General features: G+C 46.2%; 1 protein-coding gene across 1 annotated transcript in view; it reads left to right on the top strand.

Moving 5' to 3' along the window:
* Positions 1 to 22,134, top strand: part of ST3GAL3 (ST3 beta-galactoside alpha-2,3-sialyltransferase 3) — a 355,813-nt gene that overhangs the window by 211,745 nt on the left and 121,934 nt on the right. The window contains exon 6 of the mRNA XM_077823827.1: positions 17,828 to 17,922. Within this exon, the coding sequence (XP_077679953.1) occupies positions 17,828 to 17,922 (95 nt within the window). The remainder of the gene's footprint in view (positions 1 to 17,827; positions 17,923 to 22,134) is intronic.

The following is a 22,134-nucleotide window of genomic DNA, read 5'->3' as shown; positions in this document are numbered from 1 at the left end:
GAAATACATGGAGCTGGGCACAGGGTCCCTATCTCACATATCAATCACTCTCTGGAACTGCAGGGAGACCTGCTGGCACTGGTGTCTGAGGAGGCTGCCTTTTAAAACCCCTTCTCAGAAGGCTCACTTTTAACTTGGCGTGTATATTTTTGTTTGCTCGGCCTATCTCTCTCAGCCAAAGGATGGAGGATACAAAAATCACTGGGGATTCTTATATATGCCCAGAAGGAAAAAAATGGTCTCTCTCTGGACTTTAAAACAGCCACAGTTGGCTGACACCAGTGGGTCTTGCAAATGCAATGGATAGTGGATTTCCTTAGTTGAGTAACATCTGGGATATTTTCCTGTCCAAATTGGGATGGATTCAATAAAACTTGCTTTTTAGTTTCACTGTAACAAAATCATTACATTCTATTATTAATGAATTCTAGTACATGTTTTACAAAATGCTGGCTTGACCATCCTTCAGTTAAATCACCCTGCACCTCACTATTAGAGGGGACAACCTCATTCTAGGAGCAGGTGAACTATGCGCCTTTGATTGCCAAAACTGTTTAAAAGTTGCATGTGTGTTCCTTAAACAGCCCTATGCAAGAAGAAGCATGCCCAGGTAAATTCTGTTGGCACTAGGAATTTGTCCAATAGAAACCATTTCCACCCACAATGTTAGTTGGGGTATATTTCATGTTCTGGATGTCGGAGTATGCCAATGCTGATCCCAAGCCGGATATCCTTCCTACCCAGTGATTAAAAATGAGGCTGTCACACAAAAGCAAACTGGATAAAAGAAATCATGTGTACAAAGAGAAATGTACTTATCCAGTGTCGTGTGTGTGTGTGGTTTTTTAACCTTTTCCTTTTATTGTAGAATTGTTTTGAGTAGGTCTTTCTCCTTCCCAGCTCAGATTTCCTCCTCCTTTCGGCGGTGAAATCATAATCCTGTGTTTAAAATCAGTTGACTACCATGGCAATAACTGATGTCATAAAAACAGCTTTATGAAATGGGGGTGGAAGCCTCCTGAGTTATACATAAATTGACTTGATAGTTAGCAAAAATGCTAACTAAGAAACATCACCGTTGCAGTATCCGTGTGACCCTCATTGCATGTTCATTTATGCAGTGGCCTGACAAACTGAACAAACTACTTTCTTTCCCCTTGCCTTGGTCCTTCTGGGTTTAATTGCCTGCTTATCTTGAGTGCTGTTGGTGGATAGCCTTGCAGTGGCCTCTCTAAACCAGTTTCTGCAGCTCTTCTCCTCTGTCACTTGCATTGTTCTGGCCCCCTTCCTTTGCTTTGCTTACATCTCCATCACAGGCTCTGTTTCTCTGTAACACCTTTAAAATGGCCGTCAACCCAAGTCTTCAAAAATCATGAGTCAGGCCCCCAAAACCCTAAGCTGGTGTTTTTTTTAATTTTTTTTTTTTTTTAGCATGGAAAGTTGGGTTCTTTTTATATGGCTTCTGGTTTGTGAGCCTTTAGCATGCCCGTGGGGTATCTCTCCAAGCTTTTCTTTCAGTCATGAGGGCTAGAAGCTTCCTTTCACAAAATAAGTTGACACTTGGAACCAGGGCCTCAAAAAAAGTACCAAATATTGTGATAAAATTACAACAGTTGGCGACATTTCTCTTAGTATCTTGGTGCAGTTTGTAGCCTTTTATGTCCCTGTTTTCACACCTCACAAACAGAATTTCTGGCGAGCCCAGATTCTTCTTTGGCACTCATCAGCTGAGCCTGAACAGTGCCCTTCCAGACAAGCCTTTCCATTATAAAAATATCTCAACACCAACACTGCTTCACCACAGAACCCCTACCAATTAAAACATCTTACTACAACGCCCCCAGGAACCCCACCCCCAGCAGCTCTCTGACCCTGAAAAGGGGAGAAGTATCAGAGACTTTTTGAAGTCAACTAGGGATTTAGTGTCTGCTATTGATTTGTATGTGGAAGTAACTCAGACTGTGGTGCTGGTCAGCAGTGTCGAATCCCCAACTAGACCATACAGTAGGAGTAGGATGGGAGCAAAGAACTTGTGGGCAGTGAATGCAGGTTAGTATGTATTTTCCATGAAACCTCCAGTGCAGTTCAGGACAGTCACATGCAATCACTGCAGCAGTGACAGGTAGTGAAGAGATAGCTGAAGCAGTTGGACAGGGAAAGGCTTTCATGTCCACATTTGTCTCTGCATACAGAGTGAAGAGCACTGAGAGTGAATCCTGTAAAAACCTTTGACTCTGCACAGGGATAGTCGCTGTTTTAACTGCCCAGAATTCTTCTGAAATACGCCTAGTAAATTGTTCTTCTGTTTGTGTTGTGATGAGGGACAGGGTTAATGATAATGTGAGCTGTGCCCCTTGCTTGCATTCCCTATCATATATACTTTCCTCTGCCCTAAGGCCTCTTCAGAAGGGATTACACGCCCTTTCTCTGTAGTGCCATTAACACGAACTCTTGAGTAACAGTACAGGCCGTGTCCAGCTGATGACTGCTCTCCCACTTCCTCTTTTCTGTTCATTCATTAGAAACAGCAATTGCCCTCCTGTGCTGGTGAAATGTGATCTGGAACATAATTGTGCTAAACTTTGGCTGACTGATGGAATTGCCGACTCCAGGCTGTGCGTGACTGGGCATGCCAATATCTCTGAGAGCTGAGCCCCTGTGCCATGGAGTACGGATTGAACACTTGCTCTCCCGCTCCCCGCGTCTCCCTTCATTGCTTTGCACAGAAGGCTTTACCCACTCCAGGCTGCAATCTCACTCTGTTTTGCTCACCTTCATCATGTTTCCAAATACCATAATACTGTAATCTCATCCCTTCGGCTCATTCCTCTCTCAGAGGCCCTGAACGCCCCACCTGGCTTCTGGTAATAAAGACTAGTTGTAATTGAATCTTGCAACATTGACAGTAATACATTAAATACAAAACGTGACACTGAAATAATGTTAAGGGACTGGTTTTGAAACCAACATCATTCTAACCCCGTGTCTGAAACTCTGCTTTTCATTTCTTGCCTCATGGTGCTGGGTATCAGAGGGGCCTGCAAACAATGGCGGATTTTGCAAGCTGCAATCTCCAGGCATAATGGGGCAGGTCAAGACAGCATTTTTCTGCCTTAACTGAATTTCCTGGCTTTTGTCAAGTTGTTGCCAAACACTCAAATACAAAACCTCTCTCTATAATAATGTTACTTTTATTTCTCGTCTTTCAGAGTGTTTGGAGAATTAGTGCGGCACACACTGAGGGCTTTTTCAGAGCAGGTGAATTGGTGACTTGTGTTTTTAATTTTGTAGTCGTCATATCTCCAAGAGTCTCCATTACCATGAGTAGTCATTTCCATTGCACAGAATCACTGAAGGTTGTCTGTTCCTGCACTTTGTTAGACTGGCTTGCACACGTCAAGACATACACAGCGACAGTCATTAGCAGAAGAGATTGGATCCTCCTAGGACTGGATTGGTGTGCATGATTGTGTTCCCGCACGCGTGTGAGCAGAGGCTAAGTGTGAGGTAAGGTTAAGTGTGAGGAAGCAATCCCAGCTGTGCTCCTCCAGACTTGATGTCACCTGCTGGGGAGGAAACTGCTTTACAGCTCTACCTCCAACGTGACTCCCTTCCTCTCTACCTCCCTTTCCAAGCATTAGAACATAGGAACATAAGAATTGCCATACTGGGTCAGACCAAAGGTCCATCTAGCCCAGTATCCTGTCTTCTGACAGTGGCCAGTGCCAGGTACCCCAAAGGGAATGAACAGAACAAGTAATCATCAAGTGATCCACCCCCTGTCGCCCATTCCCAGCTTCTGGCAAACAGATACTAGGGACACCATTCCTGCCCATCCTGGCTAATAGCCATTGATGGACCTACTCTCCATGAATTTATCTAGTTCTTTTTTGAACGCTGTATAGTCTTGGCCTTCACAACATCCTCTGGCAAAGAGTTCCACAGAGTTGTGTGAAAAAATACTTCACAGGAGCAATGGCCATCATGACAACAAAGATATCATACATCAGGGATACCATATTTCATACCAAATACTTCACAGGAGCAATGGGTGTCATGTGACAACAGATACCATATTTCGGGGGAATGAATGTCTGATGCCATTGATGCTTCCTCCTCCTGGGGTCAACCCTACCAATGACTATCAGTATTAACACTGTTTCTATTAGTGCTTTGCCACCATGTTTCCAGCACACTCACCGCTACTCCAGGAACCTACTGCTCCAGCTCTGCTCATTCTCAGCCAGATTACAGTTCCAAAAGGTATCCAACAGACCTGCCTTTCCCATGACATCTGATGAACCAGACAGCTGTTATTCTACTCAGACCATCCCTTAGCACAACCCACTGAATCACCTAGCATAGTCCAAACTGTAAGGAACAGCCCAAAGAAACAGAAAAGCAGACATAGGAAACCAGATTCCAGACCTCTAACATCTGTACATTGCACAGGACCACTAGCTGGACATAGACTAGAGCCAGACAGCACATAGCTACATGAACTAAATGTGATGCTGATCAACAACAGGCTCTGCTGCAAACAAACCATACGCTACCGCATCAGTAGTGAGGCACCCAGCATAGCCTGCATCATCGAGACCTGACTGGATGACACCACGCAAGTTGCCTTGTCTCCTCAGGATACTTGGTACATCACAGTCCTATGCAGGACAAGAAGGCAGGCGGCACTGTGTTAATCTTCTCTGCAAACGTCAAATCCAAGAGAGATACCTGAGGCAAGACAACTTTATTTGAGTTCATTCATCTGATAATAGAAATCAGAGCCAAAGCTAATGTAATTTTTTATGCTCAGGTACAGACCACCACACAGTGAAAGAGATTAATGAAGGAGCTCACTGGAACCTTATTAGTGAAGATTTTGAAATACCCCAGACTTGTTGTCCTGGGAGGTCTCCACAATCATACTGACAAGACTGTAGATGCAAAAGCCCTTCCCTTACTTCCCTACGACTTAATGTGGGTCATCTCTGGTGCAACCCACGCAGCCAGTCATATCTTTGGTCTAGATGTCAAGACTGCAGACATCGCAACCCAGCCGCTGTCTTGGACAGACTATCACCTTATTAACACAGTGGTCAAAGCGCTTCCAGCTCCCAGGCAACAAGAAAGACCAATGAGCCTGATATGATCACAAAAACTCATGGACTTGAACAAATTTCAAAGGCTGCTAAATGACAGCTGCACTCCGCCCATAGGTTGAATAGCTGAGGAAGGATGGTCCGCCAGTTAGAGAACTAGCCTGGGACCTCGGAGACCCCGGTTCAGTTCCCTGCTCCATCTCAGACTTCCTGTGTGACCTCTGGCAGGTCACTCAGTTGTTCTGGCCCTCTGTTCCCCATCTGTGAAATGGGGATAAAAGCACGGCCCTTCTTCACAGGGGAGTTATGGGCTAAATACATTAAAGATTGGGAGGTGCTTAGAAAGTATGCAGGTGGGGGGCCATATAAGCACCTTAGAGGACCTTGTGAATCATTATCATTGTACCCTAGCCTTGTCCATTGACACAGTGGCCTAAAATGGCCCCTTCCTTCCCATCACCGATGCAGATTTGCTTGGTTTACCAACACCATGTGACAGATGAAGAGAGCATGGAAACTCAAGCAATGACAGTAGAAAACAAAGGCTGAATCAGACAGGATCAAATATAACAAATGTCTCCAAGTCTGTGTTGAGCCCGTATTATAGGCCAAAAGAATCTTCTTAGCCTCCATTGAAGCTGCCGACTCCTGCCCCAAGGAGCTATCCAGAGTGGTAAACCACTTCATCAATTATGAGTGACCATGACCTGCATTAGATCCCAGCACCAAGTGTGGAAAGAACTATCATATTACTGCAGTGAAAAGATCATTCCGGAAGCCTTCTCAAACACCTGCAGCCAACAACCCCCTGCATTACAAGCATTCAGTACTCACTGAGAAGAGCTGGACACCCTAAAGGAGTCTGTACCCAAGACCTGTGAATCTGACCATGCCATTCCTGGCTTGTGAAAGAGAGTCATGAACAACTGTTGCTACTCCTGATCAAAATAGCCAACCCCTCATTCAAAGAAGGAATCTTCCCTTCCTCCTTGAAACATGCAGTAGTCTGACCAACACTGAAGAACCCCACCCTGGGATACATCTGTTTTAACCAACTCCCGCCCAGTGTCAAGCCTCCATTCCTGAGCAAGCTCATAGAGAAGCTAGCCAAAGGCCAACTATAATCTCCTCTAACTGAAGCTAACGTTCTAGATCTGGCACAGTCGGGACTCAAGCCAGGACATGGAACTGAAACCATGTTAGTGGCATTGATGATTTGTCAATAGATGGAGGGCAAACATCCATTCTCATTCTCCTGGGCCTCTCTGCACTGCACTTTGACACTGACCTTGAAATACTTCTTTCTCAGTTGAGAGGTGGCAGGGGTCCACATTAATGCACTAAATGATTTGATTTCTTCCTGGAGGGACACATCCAAAGAGTTGTAATAGGAAATTGCACCTCCACCACTAGACTCCGCTCTTGTGGAGGCCCACAAGGAACAATTATCTCTCTCCAAGTTCTTCTCAAAATTTACATGCAACCATTAGGTGAACTGGTCAGATGACATGGACTCAAGTGCCAGCAATATGCAGATGAGACACAGCTCTACTTTACCCTAAGAGGCTCTTTCTGGTGGTAGGTTCTTGTGGCTCTCCTGGAGCAAATCAGAGACTGGGTGTTAGGTTTGGGGAAGACACTCCACCAAGGCAGAAGCCTCCTTTCACAGCTTAACTAACTACCAGTCACGAAGGCCTGTTACCCAGCAGCAGCGGTTCTCAAACTTCATTGCACTGCGACCTCCTTCTGACAATTCAAATTACTACATGACCCCGGGGGGAAGGGGATACCAAAGCCTGAGCCCACCCAAGCCCTACCACCCCAGGCGGAGGGGCCAAAGCTGAAGCCCAAAGGCTTCAGCCCCAGGCTGGGGACCTGTAGCCTGAGCCCTGCTGCCCAGGGATTTTGCCCTTGGGCTTCAGCTTTGACCCTGGGTGGTGGGGCTCAGGTTTCGGCTTTGGCCTCAGGCCCCAGCAAGTCTAACACCAGCCATGATGACCCCATTAAAATGGGGTTGCGACCCACAGTTTGAGAACCCCCCTCTCCTACAGTATTACTGTCGCACCATGGGCTGGTAACCTCCTCCTTAGAATCAGAGCTACCATCAAAGCTGGTTGTGCTAGAGCAGAGCACTGGGCAGAGCAGGACAAAAAGGGAGAGCCTTTAACCTTCTTGGGGACAATATATTACCTTTGATCTCATACAGCTGCAAAGATCTACTCAACGTCAGAGAAATCTGTGGTTAGTCTGTGACTAAGTAGAACCCTATATCTCTTGGATTAGCTGCTGTTCTCACTCAACTTCCACCTCGTAGTTCTCTGATATCAGAACCCAAGAATCCAGAAAAATCTGGCAAGGTATAGACACTGGATGCGTGGAGATTCTAGGTGCAGAAGGCACTGGGAACATCAACATTGAGACCAATACCTCACATGCAGACAGAGAGCCCCTCGGGTGCAGATGCTGCCATTGATGAAACAGCACTTCAGTTCTGTCAATTTCTGAGTCACCGCAGGGTAGAGTGTGATCTAGTGATAAGGTTGTTATTGGGAACTTTGAAGCCATCGACCTTTGTGGCTGCGGTCCAAATTGGGTTTCCTTTGGAATGTCTATCAAGGGCTTCAAAGGAGCCACCCAGAAGCAGCAGATTGTCTCATCAGTGCTCTGTGCCGGGTGCCCAGATGCATCAGCTAGCCCAGAATTCTGGAAGGAACTAACTGGGATGTTCACAGGGCAGCAGCTTGAAGGTTCAAGAAGGGGCTTTGTTGTCAGCCTGGCCCTACCGCTGTCTGTGAGGCCCAAAATCCGTCTAGACCTTGGGTGTTCCTTCTGTCTCATGCTAAGAAGCAGAGACCTTGTAAAACAATCCTGCACAGATAGTATCTTTAAAGAAGAAATCTTTCAGCTTTTCCTCTTCCAGCCAGCCATTCATGGCACAGCCTGCCATACTGAGTGAGGAACGGAAGTGTGTCGTTTGCAGGATGGGGTTAATCCTTTTACATACCGTTCCTTACATTACTTCACCTCCCTGGAGCTTGAGGAACCTTCAAGCTAATTTGATTTTTGACAGGGGATTAATGTTAGGAAGAGATGTGAAGTCAGGCTAGGACAAGCCTCCCCCTTCCCCTGCACTATCAAACCAAGCAACTTCTCTAAAGGAAGGGGATGAGGAGCAGAATATACATCGGGGGCTGGTTGGGAAGAGCTCTCTTACCGAAATTAGCCTTTCTCTTCATGCTTTTCTAAGTGCTGGTATCTCGAGAGCTGAGCCAGTTATTCTGGGGGGCGATGCTGGGTACTTATCAGGAGTTTGTCAGGTTTGGTCAGTCTCCCATTAGCCATTTTATTACCAAACTATCTAGCTCTTGTGCCTGCTTTAGAAGGTGTTGAGCTAATCCTGAGTACATCTGGACATGAAAAAACAGAGCAGGAGATAGGTTTCATGCCAAAACAAATAAGTTGTGTGTCTGTTTATTTTAGAAATCTGATTTTGGAGGCTATATGCTGCCTTTGTAATCTTTGCAGACAATCACACCTGGAGGTGCAGCTAGCAAGCGATGTTAAGCGTAACAAGAAGGGTTTCTTCAGATCTGTTAGCAAGAAGAAGAAAGTCAAGGAAAGTGTGGGCCCCTTACTGAATGAGGGAGGCAACCTAGTGACAGAGGATGTGGAAAAAGCTAATGTACTCAATGCTTTTTTTTGCCTCTGTCTTCACGAACAAGGTCAGCTCCCAGACTGCTGCACTGGGCAGCACAGCATGGGGAGGAGGTGACCAGCCCTCTGTGAAGAAAGAAGTGGTTCGGGACTATTTAGAAAAGCTGGACAAGCACAAGTCCATGGGGCCGGATGCACTGCATCCGAGAGTGCTAAAGGAGTAGGCGGATGTGATTGCAGAGCCATTGGCCATTATCTTTGAAAACTCATAGCGATTGGGGGAAGTCCAGGACGACTGGAAAAAGGCTAATGTAGTGCCCATCTTTAAAAAAGGGAAGAAGGAGGATCCTGGGAACTACAGGCCAGTCAGCCTCACCTCAGTCCCTGGAAAAATCATGGAGCAGGTCCTCAAGGAATCAATTCTGAAGCACGTAGAGGAGAGGAAAGTGATCAGGAACAGTCAGCATGGATTCACCAAGGGCAAGTCATGCCTGATTAATGTAAGTGTCTTCTATGATAAGATAACTGGCTCTGTGGATGAGGGGAAAGCAGTGGACGTGTTGTTCCTTGACATTAGCATAGCTTTTGACACAGTCTTCCACAGTATTCTTGCCAGTAAGTTAAAGAATTATGGGCTGGATGAATGGACGATAAGGTGGATAGAAAGCTGGCTAGATTGTCGGGCTCAACAGGTAGTGATCAATAGCTCCATGTCTAGTTGGCAGCCGGTATCAAGTGGAGTGCTTGGTCCTGGGGCCGGTTTTGTTCAATATCTTCATAAATGATCTGGAGGATGGTGTGGATTGCACCCCCAGCAAGTTTGCAGATGACACTAAACTGGGAGGAGAGGTAGATATGCTGGAGGGTAGGGATAGGATACAGAGGGACCTAGACAAATTAGAGGATTGGGCCAAAAGAAATCTGATGAAGTTCAACAAAGACAAGTGCAGAGTCCTGCACTTAGGACGGAAGAATCCCATGCACCGCTACAGACTAGGGACCGAATGGCTATGCAGCAGTTCTTCAGAAAAGGACCTAGGGGTTACAGTGGACGAGAAGCTGGATATGAGTCAACAGTGTGCCCTTGTTGCCAAGAAGGCTGACAGCATTTTGGGATGTATAAGTAGGGGCATTGCCAGCAGATTGAGGGACATGATCGTTCCCCTCTATTTGACATTGGTGAGGCCTCATCTGGAGTACTGTGTCAGTTTTGGGCCCCACACTACAAGAAGGATGTGGAAAAATTGGAAAACGTCCAGCGGAGGGAAACAAAAATGATTAGGGGACTGGAACACATGACTTATGAGGAGAGGCTGAGGGAACTGGGCTTGTTTAGTCTACGGAAGAGAAGAATGAGGGGGGATTTGATAGCTGCTTTCAACTACCTGAAAGGGGGTTCCAAAGAGGATGGCTCTAGACTGTTCTCAGTGGTAGCAGATGACAGAACGAGAAATAATGGTCTCAAGTTGCAGTGGGAGAGGTTTAGGTTGGATATTAGGAAAAACGTTTTCACTAGGAGGGTGGTGAAACACTGTAATGGGTTACCTAGGGAGGTGGTAGAATCTGCTTCCTTAGAAGTTTTTGAGGTCAGGCTTGACAAAGGCCTGGCTGGGATGATTTAGTTGGGGATTGGTCCTGCTTTGAGCAGGAGGTTGGACTAGATGACCACCTGAGGTCCCTTCCAACCCTGATACTCTATGATTCTATGAAAAAAATAAAAATTCTGGGTGCAATATTTTAAAAATCTTCAAAATTCTGCATATTTTATTAGTCAAAGTAACACAATATAATCTCACTGGTTTCAATTATTTTGGTAATTTATTTAAACTACAATACAATGGATGGAGAATGGAAGTGGGGTGCCTTGAAGGAAATCTCCAAACCCCCTTTGTCTCATAGTAAAGTAGCTAGGTTTGAACCTTTATTTCTAGTTATTAGTCAACAAATATATGCAGCCATATGCTCAGTGTTACATCATAGATAACTGAAGAGCAAGTGAGGGTTGGGAAATCAAACTCACAATTTATATTCGCTACTGACCATCTCCAGAAAGGTCCGTAGCAAACGGTTCATGGAGCAAATTTTGATAGGAAATTTTTTCAGTCCAAAAATTCAGACCAGTTCTAATCACTAAAGCATCATAAGCATTTATGAGGCTATACTGTCCTTTACCCCACTCTGGCAATATAAAGGAGCCTTAAATCTTTTACACCTGTTTTATACTCCTGGGAGAATTCACAGAGACAATTCACTAAGCAGGCAGGCTGCTAAATTCTGTTCTGTCTGAGGGGACACAACCTGCCCTACACCTACCTCCTCCGAAACACCCCGAATCCCTGCCCTTCCACACTGAGCATGCTGCAATCGTGAGCCAGAGGGACAGAGTCTCTCTCACATACATGTGCGCGAACGACTGCCCAGCCCTCCTCCCTCTCCGGCAGTGATTTACATCTCTACCAGCTGCTCCAGACGCCCAAGCCAACCTGCCTGCGCTGCTGGGGTGAGGCGCATGACTGCTCTTATGGCTTCCCTTTCCTTCCCTGTCAGAAGTCATTTTTCTGCCGGGAAGCAAAGAAATCTGTGAGGCACATGAATTCTGCACATGCACAGTGACGCAGAATTCTCCCAGGAGTAGAGGAGAAATTATAAGACTGGGACTTTTCAGCTTTGAAAAGAGGCGACTAAGGGGAATATGATAGAGGTCTATAAAATCATGACTGGTGTGGAGAAAGTGCATAAAGAAGTGTTGTTTATTCCTCATAACAAAAAGAACTAGGGGACACCCTATGAAATTAAAGCAAACAAAAAGCGGTATTTGTTCACACAATGCACAGTCAACCTGTGGACTCTTTGTCAGAGGATGTTGTGAAGGCCAAGACTATAATTGGGTTCAAAAAAGAACCAGATAAATTCATGGAGGATAGGTCCATCAGTGGTTATTAGCCAGGATGGGCAGGGATGGTGTTCCTAGCCTCTGTTTCCCAGAAGCTGGGAATGGGCGACAGGGGATGGACCACTTGATGATTACCTGTTCTGTTCATTCCCTCTGAAGCACCTGGCATTGGCCACTGTTGGCAGACAGGATGCTGGGCTAGATGGACCATTGGTCTGACCCGATATGGCTATTCTTATGTTCTAATATCAGAAGCTGTAAGTGGAAGACGGATGGATCACTCCATAATTGCACTGTTCTGAACACTCCCTGATGCTTTGGCCATGGTTGGAGACAGGGTACTGGGCTAAACAGACCATTGGTCTGACCCAGTATGGCTGTTCTTATGACAGACATGATGCCGGTGTTAAAAATTCATAGTTTTATCAGTGCCGGTCATGCTACTTTTTCAAATCTTTTCAAGTTTATGAAAGTTGTTTGCTGCTTTACGTATTAGTTGCTTGACTTCTAGCATGGTGTCACCAACACTGCACATCTCACTCCCTCAATAGGTAAAATGACTAACTTCTTCTAGTGTTTCTCAATCTACTCTGATGGTTGCTTTTGGGACGTTCAGAGCCATATATTTTGTCTTCCCCTTGTTGCAAACATACAAACTTGTTGGGCTGTGTATGCCAAAACTGGGCCTTTTTTCCCATTAACTTGTGTGTTGAACTAAGCAGTGTCATCAGCAAACCTAAGGTCATCCAACTGTGCTTTATCATTTGTCCATCGAATTCCTCTGTTGCCTTCTGTGGTTACTTTCCTCATGACAGAGTCAATGACCAGTGCAAACAGAAGGGGGCCTTAGTACATCCTTTTCTTACTCCAGTTGTCATTGAAAACCATTGGCTGATGTCGTCACCATCTCTGACTGCATATTCAGCATTACAGTAGCCAAGGATCGGTATGATCATTATTTTTCTGGTATTCAGTAACATGCCATACTGTTTAAAGCAAATGATGACATTTTCCTTGGTTTTTGAATAAATATGGAACAAAGAAAAGAACCCAGCCCGATGGAAGGGAGGCCTTCTAATAAGGTTGCCAAAGAAGGGTGGCCTTACCAATTGCAATAACTGGAGAGGAATCGCATCACTCTCAGAGCCTGGGCTAATCATGTGTGGCATTCTCCTGAAAGGTAACAAGAAACAAATGAATCTCCAACTCAGAGACAAAGTCTATCTCTGCGTGCGTTGTCAAAAGCATTCTGGAAATCTGTAAAAATGATCACAAGGGGTGTTGGTCTGAGAACAACACTGTGGTCTGCACGTGATCCCAGTGTTCTAAGCACTGCTTGTTTCTCTGAGTTGGAGATTCATTTGTTTCTTGTTACTTTCCAGGAGGGTGCTGCACGTGATTTCCCCAGGCTCTGAGAGTGATGTGATTCCTCTCCAGTTATTGCTGTTGGTAAGGCACCCTTCTTTGGCAACTTTACTCTAAGGCCTCTCTTCCATTGGGCTGGGTTCTTTTCTTCATTCCATATTTTATCCAAAAACGCAAGTAAAGTTTCATCACTTGCTATAAATGTCTCTCCAGTAACGATGTCAGCATCTTCCCCGTTTTTGCATTTACTGATGACTTTTCTAACGTCTTCCATTGTAATAGCTGCTCAATCAATATCAAACTCCAGAGGTGGGTCTTCATAACATATTTCTAGTAGTTCACTTGGGCATGGTCTATTGGAAACAATCTGAAAATGTGTGAAGTACCAACTTCAGATTATTTGAGATTCCTCAAAAAGTGACGTGCAGAACAGCTGGTCATATGCGTGTGTAGGAGGGGAAGAGCTAGAGTATAAGGTTGTCACAACTTCTGCTTAATAGCCATTTTTCAAAAAGTTTCTAGGGGCTTGGATTTTTGTTTGTTTTGGAGGGGTTTTTGTGCAGATTTAAAAATCCAGCTATTGATGTCATGCAGGTCAGAGCTGTTTCAATGGTGCTGTCCATTTTTACGCAAGGTAGTGCATAGCGCCCTCTAAATCTTTGGGGGACCTAGACTGAGAGTGATAGTTAAGAAAATATACATTTTTACAGTGTGCATACACCAATACAGAAAAACGGCTAGTGGGTTTCCAGCCCACCATTTTATATGTTTTAAAGCTCGACTCTTTTAAGTGCTCTAAAATGTGAATGGTTACTTGGAGTGCTTTGAAATTTGATGTGCCTCATGGGCCACAGGGTAGTATTAATGATCCAAATTTGGGGTCATTTGACAAAAAGGTTCCCAAGTTACAGGCTGTCCCAAAAAATTCAGTTTCCTTCTGCTGCCTTGAGCTGTTAAACTGAGAGGTACTGACAGCTGGATGAATCACAAACCGAGTTGAGATTACTGGCTGTGAACTCACCTTTCAGGTAACATAAGGAAGGATAAGTTAATCACAAGCCCCCAAGTAAAGCAAAAGGAGTTTTGGACTGAAAGGCTGGAGGTTGTTACAACTGGTGCATAATGATGTTAATTTTATTTTGGGGGGAACAGGATCAAAGCCTTCTTTGGTCCCTGCTGGACTGACACGCCCTGCCTGAGGAAAATCCATTCAGAGTGGGTAGCCAAGAAGACAATCCTGCAGAAACCGAGAAGGGCCAAGAGGAACACGGACCAATCAAGAACCAGTAGGCCAGTTTTGCTCAGAGGCAGAGCTGGGTGAGACTTGCCCAGGCAGGGTCTTGGTCTAAGTGCTGCACTTAAGCGCTTGCATTTTGAAGGTTTGAGGGAATTTTTCTCTTCGTTTAAAGGTGCCGACAACTAATCCTGAGTTGCTGTTTTGTTACTTGATTGTTTAAAGACTGACGCCAAGCTTACGGCACAGGCTGCTAACCCTTGGAGGTTAGGGTGGAGAGCATCTGCAGTACCACCCATGGAAATCGGAGGGTTCGTGGCTGACCAGAAAATGTCCGGGGTGGCAGAGAAACATTAGGATCTCTGACACTTCACTGGTTCTCAGAGAGGGTGTACGCCTATTGATCAGTAGTCAGAGGTTCTCTCTCTCAAACATAAAGCTGTCAATGTTTTGGAACAGAAACCCAGTCTGTGATGTCTCTTGCCAGCCATGCCACAAACTGCCCCCGCCAACCATTCTGAAACACGACCAGGAACACCATTCGGCTGTAACGTGCTTGTCCTTTGCTCAAGGCACTGTCTGTAAGTCAGGTTACAAGAGGGTGGGGAGTAACAGCAGTAGAAACCTTTCTATACCAGGGAGCGAACACTTAAGGGAGATGTGTTTCCTTGCAGTGGGGGGGGCCTTGGTACAGAACTGGCATGAGGGGCAGGTTGGAGAGGGGAGTGAATGGGTCGGGACATAGCTGCGGAGGTGTGCCAGAGCATGGCCCATGGGACTCAGGTGATGTAGGGAGAGGCGGGCCTGGTTGGCTCAGTATACAAATTGCAGGAGATGATATGTACAGCTACCTAAATGACTATTAACTCCTACCAACAACACCGCTTTTCCTGTTCAAAAACCCTTTGTTGTTGTTGTTGTCCTTTAACAGCAGTAGGTGGAATCCTGTGTGTGACGGTGAAGGGTTGTAAAAGGAGGTGAACAGGTCGTACATTTTAGTACTGTGGGGTTGGCAGAGTAAAGGTCTGTGTGTTAATGAGGCATATTGGGGCATTACTGGAAGAGAGTAGCGTTAAGGTTGCATGGGCAACTAATTAGAGGCAGGTGCAGCTGGGAGGGAACAGGAGGGGCCTGTAAAAAGCCCAGGAGCTGTAAGTAGCAAGGGGGGGCTGCAGGAAGGCAGGCTGTAGTTACTCCCTGAGAGGAGGGAGTTGGGAGGCTGGTTGTGTTAGGATCTGAAAGTGGCTGTGTTGCCTTTCTTTCCTAGCTTCACCTGCAGCTTTCATGCTTTTTCACAGCTTGCTTTTCAGTTTTGCATTGGTAGGCTGCTGCTGCTGTGTTAATGCTCTGAAATGAACAAATTTCTGATAGGGTTTGTATACAGTAGAACCTCAGAGTTGCGAACTGACCAGTCAGCCACACACCTCATTTCGAACTGGAAGTGCACAATCAGGCTGCAGCAGAGATCAAAAAAATGCAAATATAATACAGTGCTGTGTTAAACATAAACTAGTAAAAAAAAAAAATACGGGAAAAGCAGCATTTTGCTTCTGCATAGTAAAGTTTCAAAGCTGTATTAAGTCACTGTTCAGTTGTAAAACTTTTTCAGGAACAACCATAATGTTTTGTTCAGAGTTATGAACATTTCAGAGATACAAACACCTCCGCTCCTGCGGTGTTCGTAACTCTCAGGTTCTACTGCACTTCCTGGGGAATTCAGAGTAACAGCCGTGTTAGTCTGTATTCGCAAAAAGAAAAGGAGGACTTGTGGCACCTTAGAGACTAACCAATTTATTTGAGCATGAGCTTTCGTGAGCTACAGCTCACTTCATCAGATACATACCGTGGAAACTGCAGCAGACTTTATATATACACAGAGAATATGAAACAATACCTCCTCCCACCCCACTGTCCTGCTGGTAATAGCTTATCTAAAGTAATCGTCAGGTTAGGCCATTTCCAGCACAAATCCAGGTTTTCTCACCCTCCACCCCCCCACACAAATTCACTCTCCTGCTGGTGATAGCCCATCCAAAGTGACAACTCTTTACACAATGTGCATGATAATGAAGTTAGGCCATTTCCTGCACAAATCCAGGTTCTCTCACTCCCTCACCCCCCTCCAAAAACCCACCCCCATACACACACAGACTCACTCTCCTGCTGGTAATAGCTCGTCCAAACTGACCACTCTCCAAGTTTAAATCCAAGTTAAACCAGAACATCTGGGGGGGGGGGGGGGGAGGGAGGAATGCTCCTGGGGAATGCTCCTGCTGCACTCCGTGCTGACTGGTGTTCCCGCCAGGCCTCTAAATCTGTCCTCGACTCCGGCCTCTCTTGGGAGCTAATATTTCCAGAGTTGCTCCTGGATGGTAGCGTGGTGACCTGTTCCTTCAGACTGGCATTGTCTTAGCTGCAGGCCAGTGATTCTTCATCCAGAAAAGAACAAACTGGCGGTTGTCTCTCCCTAGCGGGAATGTTTCCACAGGCTTTCACTCCCAGTAGTTAAGGGCAAGTTCTCTTTCATTTGTAAGTGGTTCTGGAGGCCGGGTACTTGTTTGGCTTGGTGTGGCAGGTCTCCTGGATCATTTATAAGTTTAGTGACTGGATATTCCTGATGAGAGAAGAGAAGAACTGCATCTGTTTCAGGCTCTGTAAACTACTAAGTGCTATTTCACAGCCGCCTCAGCCACGTTTGCCTTCTTGTGATTGTGTGCTGGCTCAGATAGCAGCTCTGCATGCAGAGACCAGACGTAAGCAGCCACCTAGGTAGATGCCCCTTTATCTACTTTCACAGCTCACCCTGCACGTTCAGATACTCACAGAGTCATACTTGTGCATCTGTATCTAAAATACACCACAAACACACTGGTGCAGCTCTACCTACCTGTACATCTTTGCGCCCAGGTCTGCGTGAGCACCCACGCTTGCCTGTGCCCTCGCAGGTGGACCTCGACTTCCAAGAAAAGTGCTCCAGGCACTGCTGTGCCCACAGAGGCTTGCCAGAGTGCCAGTCCTGGCAAGCGTCAGTTATCCCAGACAGACAGGCTTGTGGTTTAATTGATTAGGGATTAAGTCTTTGCTGCTCATGTCTGTGTTGTCTTGCTGAGCAGCCCCTCTCTGCTATTTTAATCAGAAGGTCATTGTTATATGAGATGAACAATTTAGGCTCTCCGTCTACTCCCCTCTGCCGCAGCAGATTCTGTGTTAAGAACGTGGCAGCGTCTTGTTAGCATCAACTAAAACTCATTCTAACTTGGATAGTTTCGGTGTCTCTGAGAGTCTCCTGACTTGCGGTAACTAAGCTCACCTGGCAGGGCTTTCTAACCTGCTGAGTGGGAAGTGAGTTGCAGGTTTGTGAAGTGCCGCAGTTGTCTCAGAAAACCCAGCTCCTGCATGAAACTCGTGTTGGTTCCTCTGTGGGTGGATTCCAAGGTAGTAATAAAACTTGACAATAGACCTACAGTTGTTTTCCTTCTGAGAGTATGCAATCAGCACTTGGGCAGTGAGTCCCCAGAGCCTCCTACAGAAAGTTATTCCTCCCCTGGTTCACATTTGTGTGTCTCTTGTTTTGTTTTTCAGGTTCTCCAAGCCAGCACCAATGTTCTTGGATGATTCCTTCAAAAAGTGGGCACGGATCAGGGACTTTGTACCTCCCTTTGGAATTAAAGGACAAGGTATGATGAAACTGTATGTCAGGGGGAGAGCAGATACGGTTGTGGAGTCAGGAAATTTGCCCTGCAGTTTTGTTTTGTTTTGTAAACGCAGAGTGGTTTGATCTGTTGTGCTGTGGTTTCTTTCCAGTTTGAGTATGGTGAACTTATGCATGTTCTGAGAAACCAGCCCAGCCCAGCCAGGGCGTGTGCCCTAGAAGCTGGCGTTTGGGAGCACAGTTAAGACCCCAGTGAAAATCGAAGTGCAGCAGTGCCCGTGTTATGCAGAGCACTCTACTAATATGTACAATATTCCAGTGTCACCAGGGGTGTTGGTTTATAGTAATATGGCTGGCAGAAGCAGCTGAAATGCCCCTTCAGGCACCAAACCGATTTGAAAATCATTCTAATTGGCCACAGACAGAAGGGCAAGTAGCACTGCTTGCCGGTAGGTTTGCAGAGCCCTGGTGTGACCACTGGCTGATGATTATCTCTGTGTACGTGCCTACATAGTTAGTTACTTGTGGGATCCCTGAGGATCCACAACGGACCCAAAAAACCCACTTAGGTACCACAGTGATGGGCTTAGTATAAGAAAGACAGAAAATGTGACCCTTATCATTAGCTTTTATTCCTGTGGCTGTGATATTTGGAGCCGTGTGGCTGGTGGTAGAATACACTGAAAGCAGTGAGAAGAGCGCTTCTCTCTGTGGGGTAGTAATCTGGTCTAAAATCTCCTTGTTGGAGATGAGGCAGGGCGGGTCACATGAAAGCCAACTGGGGCCCTGGGAACATCATAACATGGTGATGATGGTGGGGCATGGGTCCATTCCCATGGCCCTGCCCAGCCATTTGGAGTGCTCCCCTCCTCCTTCCTGAGAAAGTCAGGTGTGGCAGCAGGGAAGCGTGGGCAATTACCTGCCCCTGTAGCCAAGGTGTGTGCCTATTTGCGTGAGTGGAACAGGCCTGCTTTCATTCTTCTTCTCCTTCCATGCCACAGTTCTCTACTAGTGAGGTGTTGGTGTGCGTGGTTGTCCCCTTCCCTCGAGCAGTGGATCTCAGGGTTACCACGCTAGTGACATGAATGGAGCAGTTCACACCTCTGAGCTATCGTTTCAGATTGTCAGCAGACCCTGGCAGATGTTGCTGCTTCACTTACATGTGGGTCACATTTTCAAGTTTTTTCACAACCATGAGGGCTAGAAATTTCTTTTTTCCTGCTTAAAGTTAAAGCTTTAGATTCTGATGTAACCGCGAACTGGGGCGGTCTTAGGCATGGCCCTAGGGTGCCTGTGTCTTCGTTGAGCCTTGGTGGCGGGTTCAGTTAGCTGAACGTGGCAGTAGTAGGAACAAAGGGTCTCTGATCAAAGCTCAGACTTCGTTGACCAGGTTCTTCTGACGCGCAGTGTAGTCCTTCTCCCCTCCGGTTTGTATGTTTCCCTCCCAGCTCGGTGAGAAAGTGATTCCTGCTGTGCACGTCAGCCAGAAGGGATTGCTGTACAGGCCACTAGAAGCAACAGGGGAAGCACAAGTGGGAATGCTACATCAGCCACAAGAGGGGATCTTTGCTTGAAGCAGGCACCCGAGGTGTACAAGGGCAGGGGCAGGCGTCCTGACTGGGCTGGGGATGAGGTTTGAAGATTACGCATGACTGCAGCCAGGCCTAATAAAACTCATTTTGCTAAACTGAATCCAAATGGAGAAACTTGCCAGAGAGGGATGACTGAGTGGCTTTGGCAGCTTTTGCTCTGGGTTTCCTGGCTGCTGCCAGCTTGTGTCACCACCAGTGTTATGTAAATCTGTTGTTTTATATTGGATTTCCTCAGTTAAGAAGAGAAATGAGAAATTGCCATTATTTAAATGGCTGAGAGCTGAAGCAATGGGATGGAAACAGCTGAATGGGTTTTTTTAATGCCCTCCTGGGACTAAACTTTATGCCAAGTTTCAGTCTAGAGCAATTTCTGTGTGTGGGAGGGATGAATTATAAATCTGTGTAAAGCAGGGTTTCTAATGGCTGTGCTGACAGGCCGAGAGTTCTAGTGATGTGAATGGCGCCCCTTTTGTGTCACACATCACTTGGAATTCGTGCATCAGTCTTTTCTAGCCATCCCACGGGACACGTTCTGGATGAATTGAGTGACTTGATGATGGGATCAGCACCTCATTAGGGCCTTCAGTCAGAGCACGTCTAATGATATCCAAACAACTGACCTAGGCAGGCAGTGTGGAGATAAGTCACTGTGCTTGTGCAAGCTGAAGACTGTCAGAGCTGTGGTGTGCGTGGGAAAGACAGAGCAGACTGGATAGCTCAGGAAATTAGGAGGAGATATGCGTACGTTGAAACTGATAGGGTGGGGGTCTGTTTGGTGTGGTAGGAAGCCCCTTAATGCTGAGAGTTGGAATTTTCCTACAAGATCTACCTTGTGAAAGGTATTGGGTGTTTATTGGCACCAGCTCCACCTAGGCTGAGGTCGGAAAGGTTTTATTGAGGACTTGTGAATCTCATCATGGTCTAGTCCACATGCAGGAGGCTAATTTTTGAAGTAATGTTACAGGAAGGGTTTGCTGTCCTCCTAGTATTCAGGGCATTCCTGGAGATTCCTACCCAATAATTACACTCTGATCTAATTACTTAAAGGTAGTGATACAATGGAATCAACAATTTTTCAGGCAGAACCCTCCCATTCTCCCTTGTATTATTGAAGCTGCTTTCTGTGTTCCAAGCTTTGAACTCTGAAGGGCTTTTGAATTCATGGCCTTTTGTTCAGTGCTTGTGTCTTTGAAATGAACCCTGTAGCAGGCCCTGTATCACCTAGTCTCTGGTTTATTCATGAGGGTTCCAGGCAGGAACGATCTTGCAGAGTCCTGTTTACAGAGCTGCACTACTTTGGGGTAACGTGTCTGTGTAAGTTGAGAGTCAAAGGCTAGAACGGGGTCAGAAAGGCACAGGCCAGTGTTACAAGCTCTTCATACACTATCACATCAACAGAAGGCAGCGTGCTGATTATTCTGACACAGTTCAGGAGGAATCCTAATTTTCTGTGAGAAATTTCATTGTAAAGACAGTTCCATCTCCAGATGTGAAACATTCACTTTGCACACTCCATTGCAGAGACCTCCACATAGCTGCACCAGTAAGATCCCCCTTTCCTCAGGGCTTCACTTCTTAATTTGGCCATAGGTTGTGAAATCTCTCTTCACAGGCTAATGTGCTGAGTCACGTCAAGAAGAACAGCTGCCCATAAAGGTCCTCAAGGTGAATGTAGCCCTGACTAGGTGAGGACCTTCAGAGACTGGGTGTGGCTGTGAGCCCATCATATGTTCTTCATAATCAAGCGGTGAGGCATTGGGAGCCCACCTGCTCTGCCAGGAATGCCTGCAGGCTTGGCAGTTTGCAGTGCAAACTTTCCTGGTGATCAGTTACCTGCTAGGTAAGAGAAACACACATGCAAACAGGCTAAGCTGCTCAGTAGTAGACTCGCCATGAATGGTCCCTGGAGCAGGAGGTAGTGGACAAGAACTTTTTCACCTGAGGTACACAGTTGAAAGTCCTGTGGAGAGCTTTGCTGAACAATGAGCTACCAGTTCTTTTATACAAGTCATTGGAAATAGACAGTATTGTGGAGAAATCTCTCTGGCACCTCTGCTAAGCAAAGATCCTGACCATGATAGAATCAGAACAAAGTTTGATCCCGTTGCCCCAAGTCCCTCAAACTGTCTGAGACAAATATACTTCTCATCTATTTTTAGGGGTGGTTGTATAGTTATTTCTGATCACACAGAGCCAGGACACCTGTTTACATCCCAACCTGGGATCCCTCTCCCTGTATGTCTGGTTCCCAAGAAGGTAGATATCCAGATAGGTCATGTTTCTGAGCAAATGTGTTCAGTCATAGGTTTTAAGACCAGAAGGGACCATCATGATCATCTAGTCTAATCTTCTGCATAGGGTTGCCAGGTGTCCAGTTTTTGCCTGGAAAATCCATTCGAATAGAGGACCTGGCAGTGTTCACGGGACCCGATACGAAAAGTCTGGTTACCCCAGGCGGGGGTGTGTGCCAGATCATCAACCCACAACAGCCCCTGCTCAGCTGGGGCCCTTCCTACCTGCATCTCGTGGGTGGGCAGGCAGCAGGTGCCATGTCAGGCTGCAGCTCCCATTCTAGCCCAGAGCAGAGGGAACCCAGCTGGGGTGGGGGAGAAGTGGAGAGGATTGAGGGATGAGGAGGTGGGAGA

The sequence above is a fragment of the Eretmochelys imbricata genome, chromosome 8, assembly GCF_965152235.1.
Source record: "Eretmochelys imbricata isolate rEreImb1 chromosome 8, rEreImb1.hap1, whole genome shotgun sequence".
In the NCBI taxonomy this organism is placed as follows: domain Eukaryota; kingdom Metazoa; phylum Chordata; order Testudines; family Cheloniidae; genus Eretmochelys; species Eretmochelys imbricata.
Note: the sequence above shows the minus strand (reverse complement) of the source record. Positions and strands in the feature narration are given on the sequence as shown.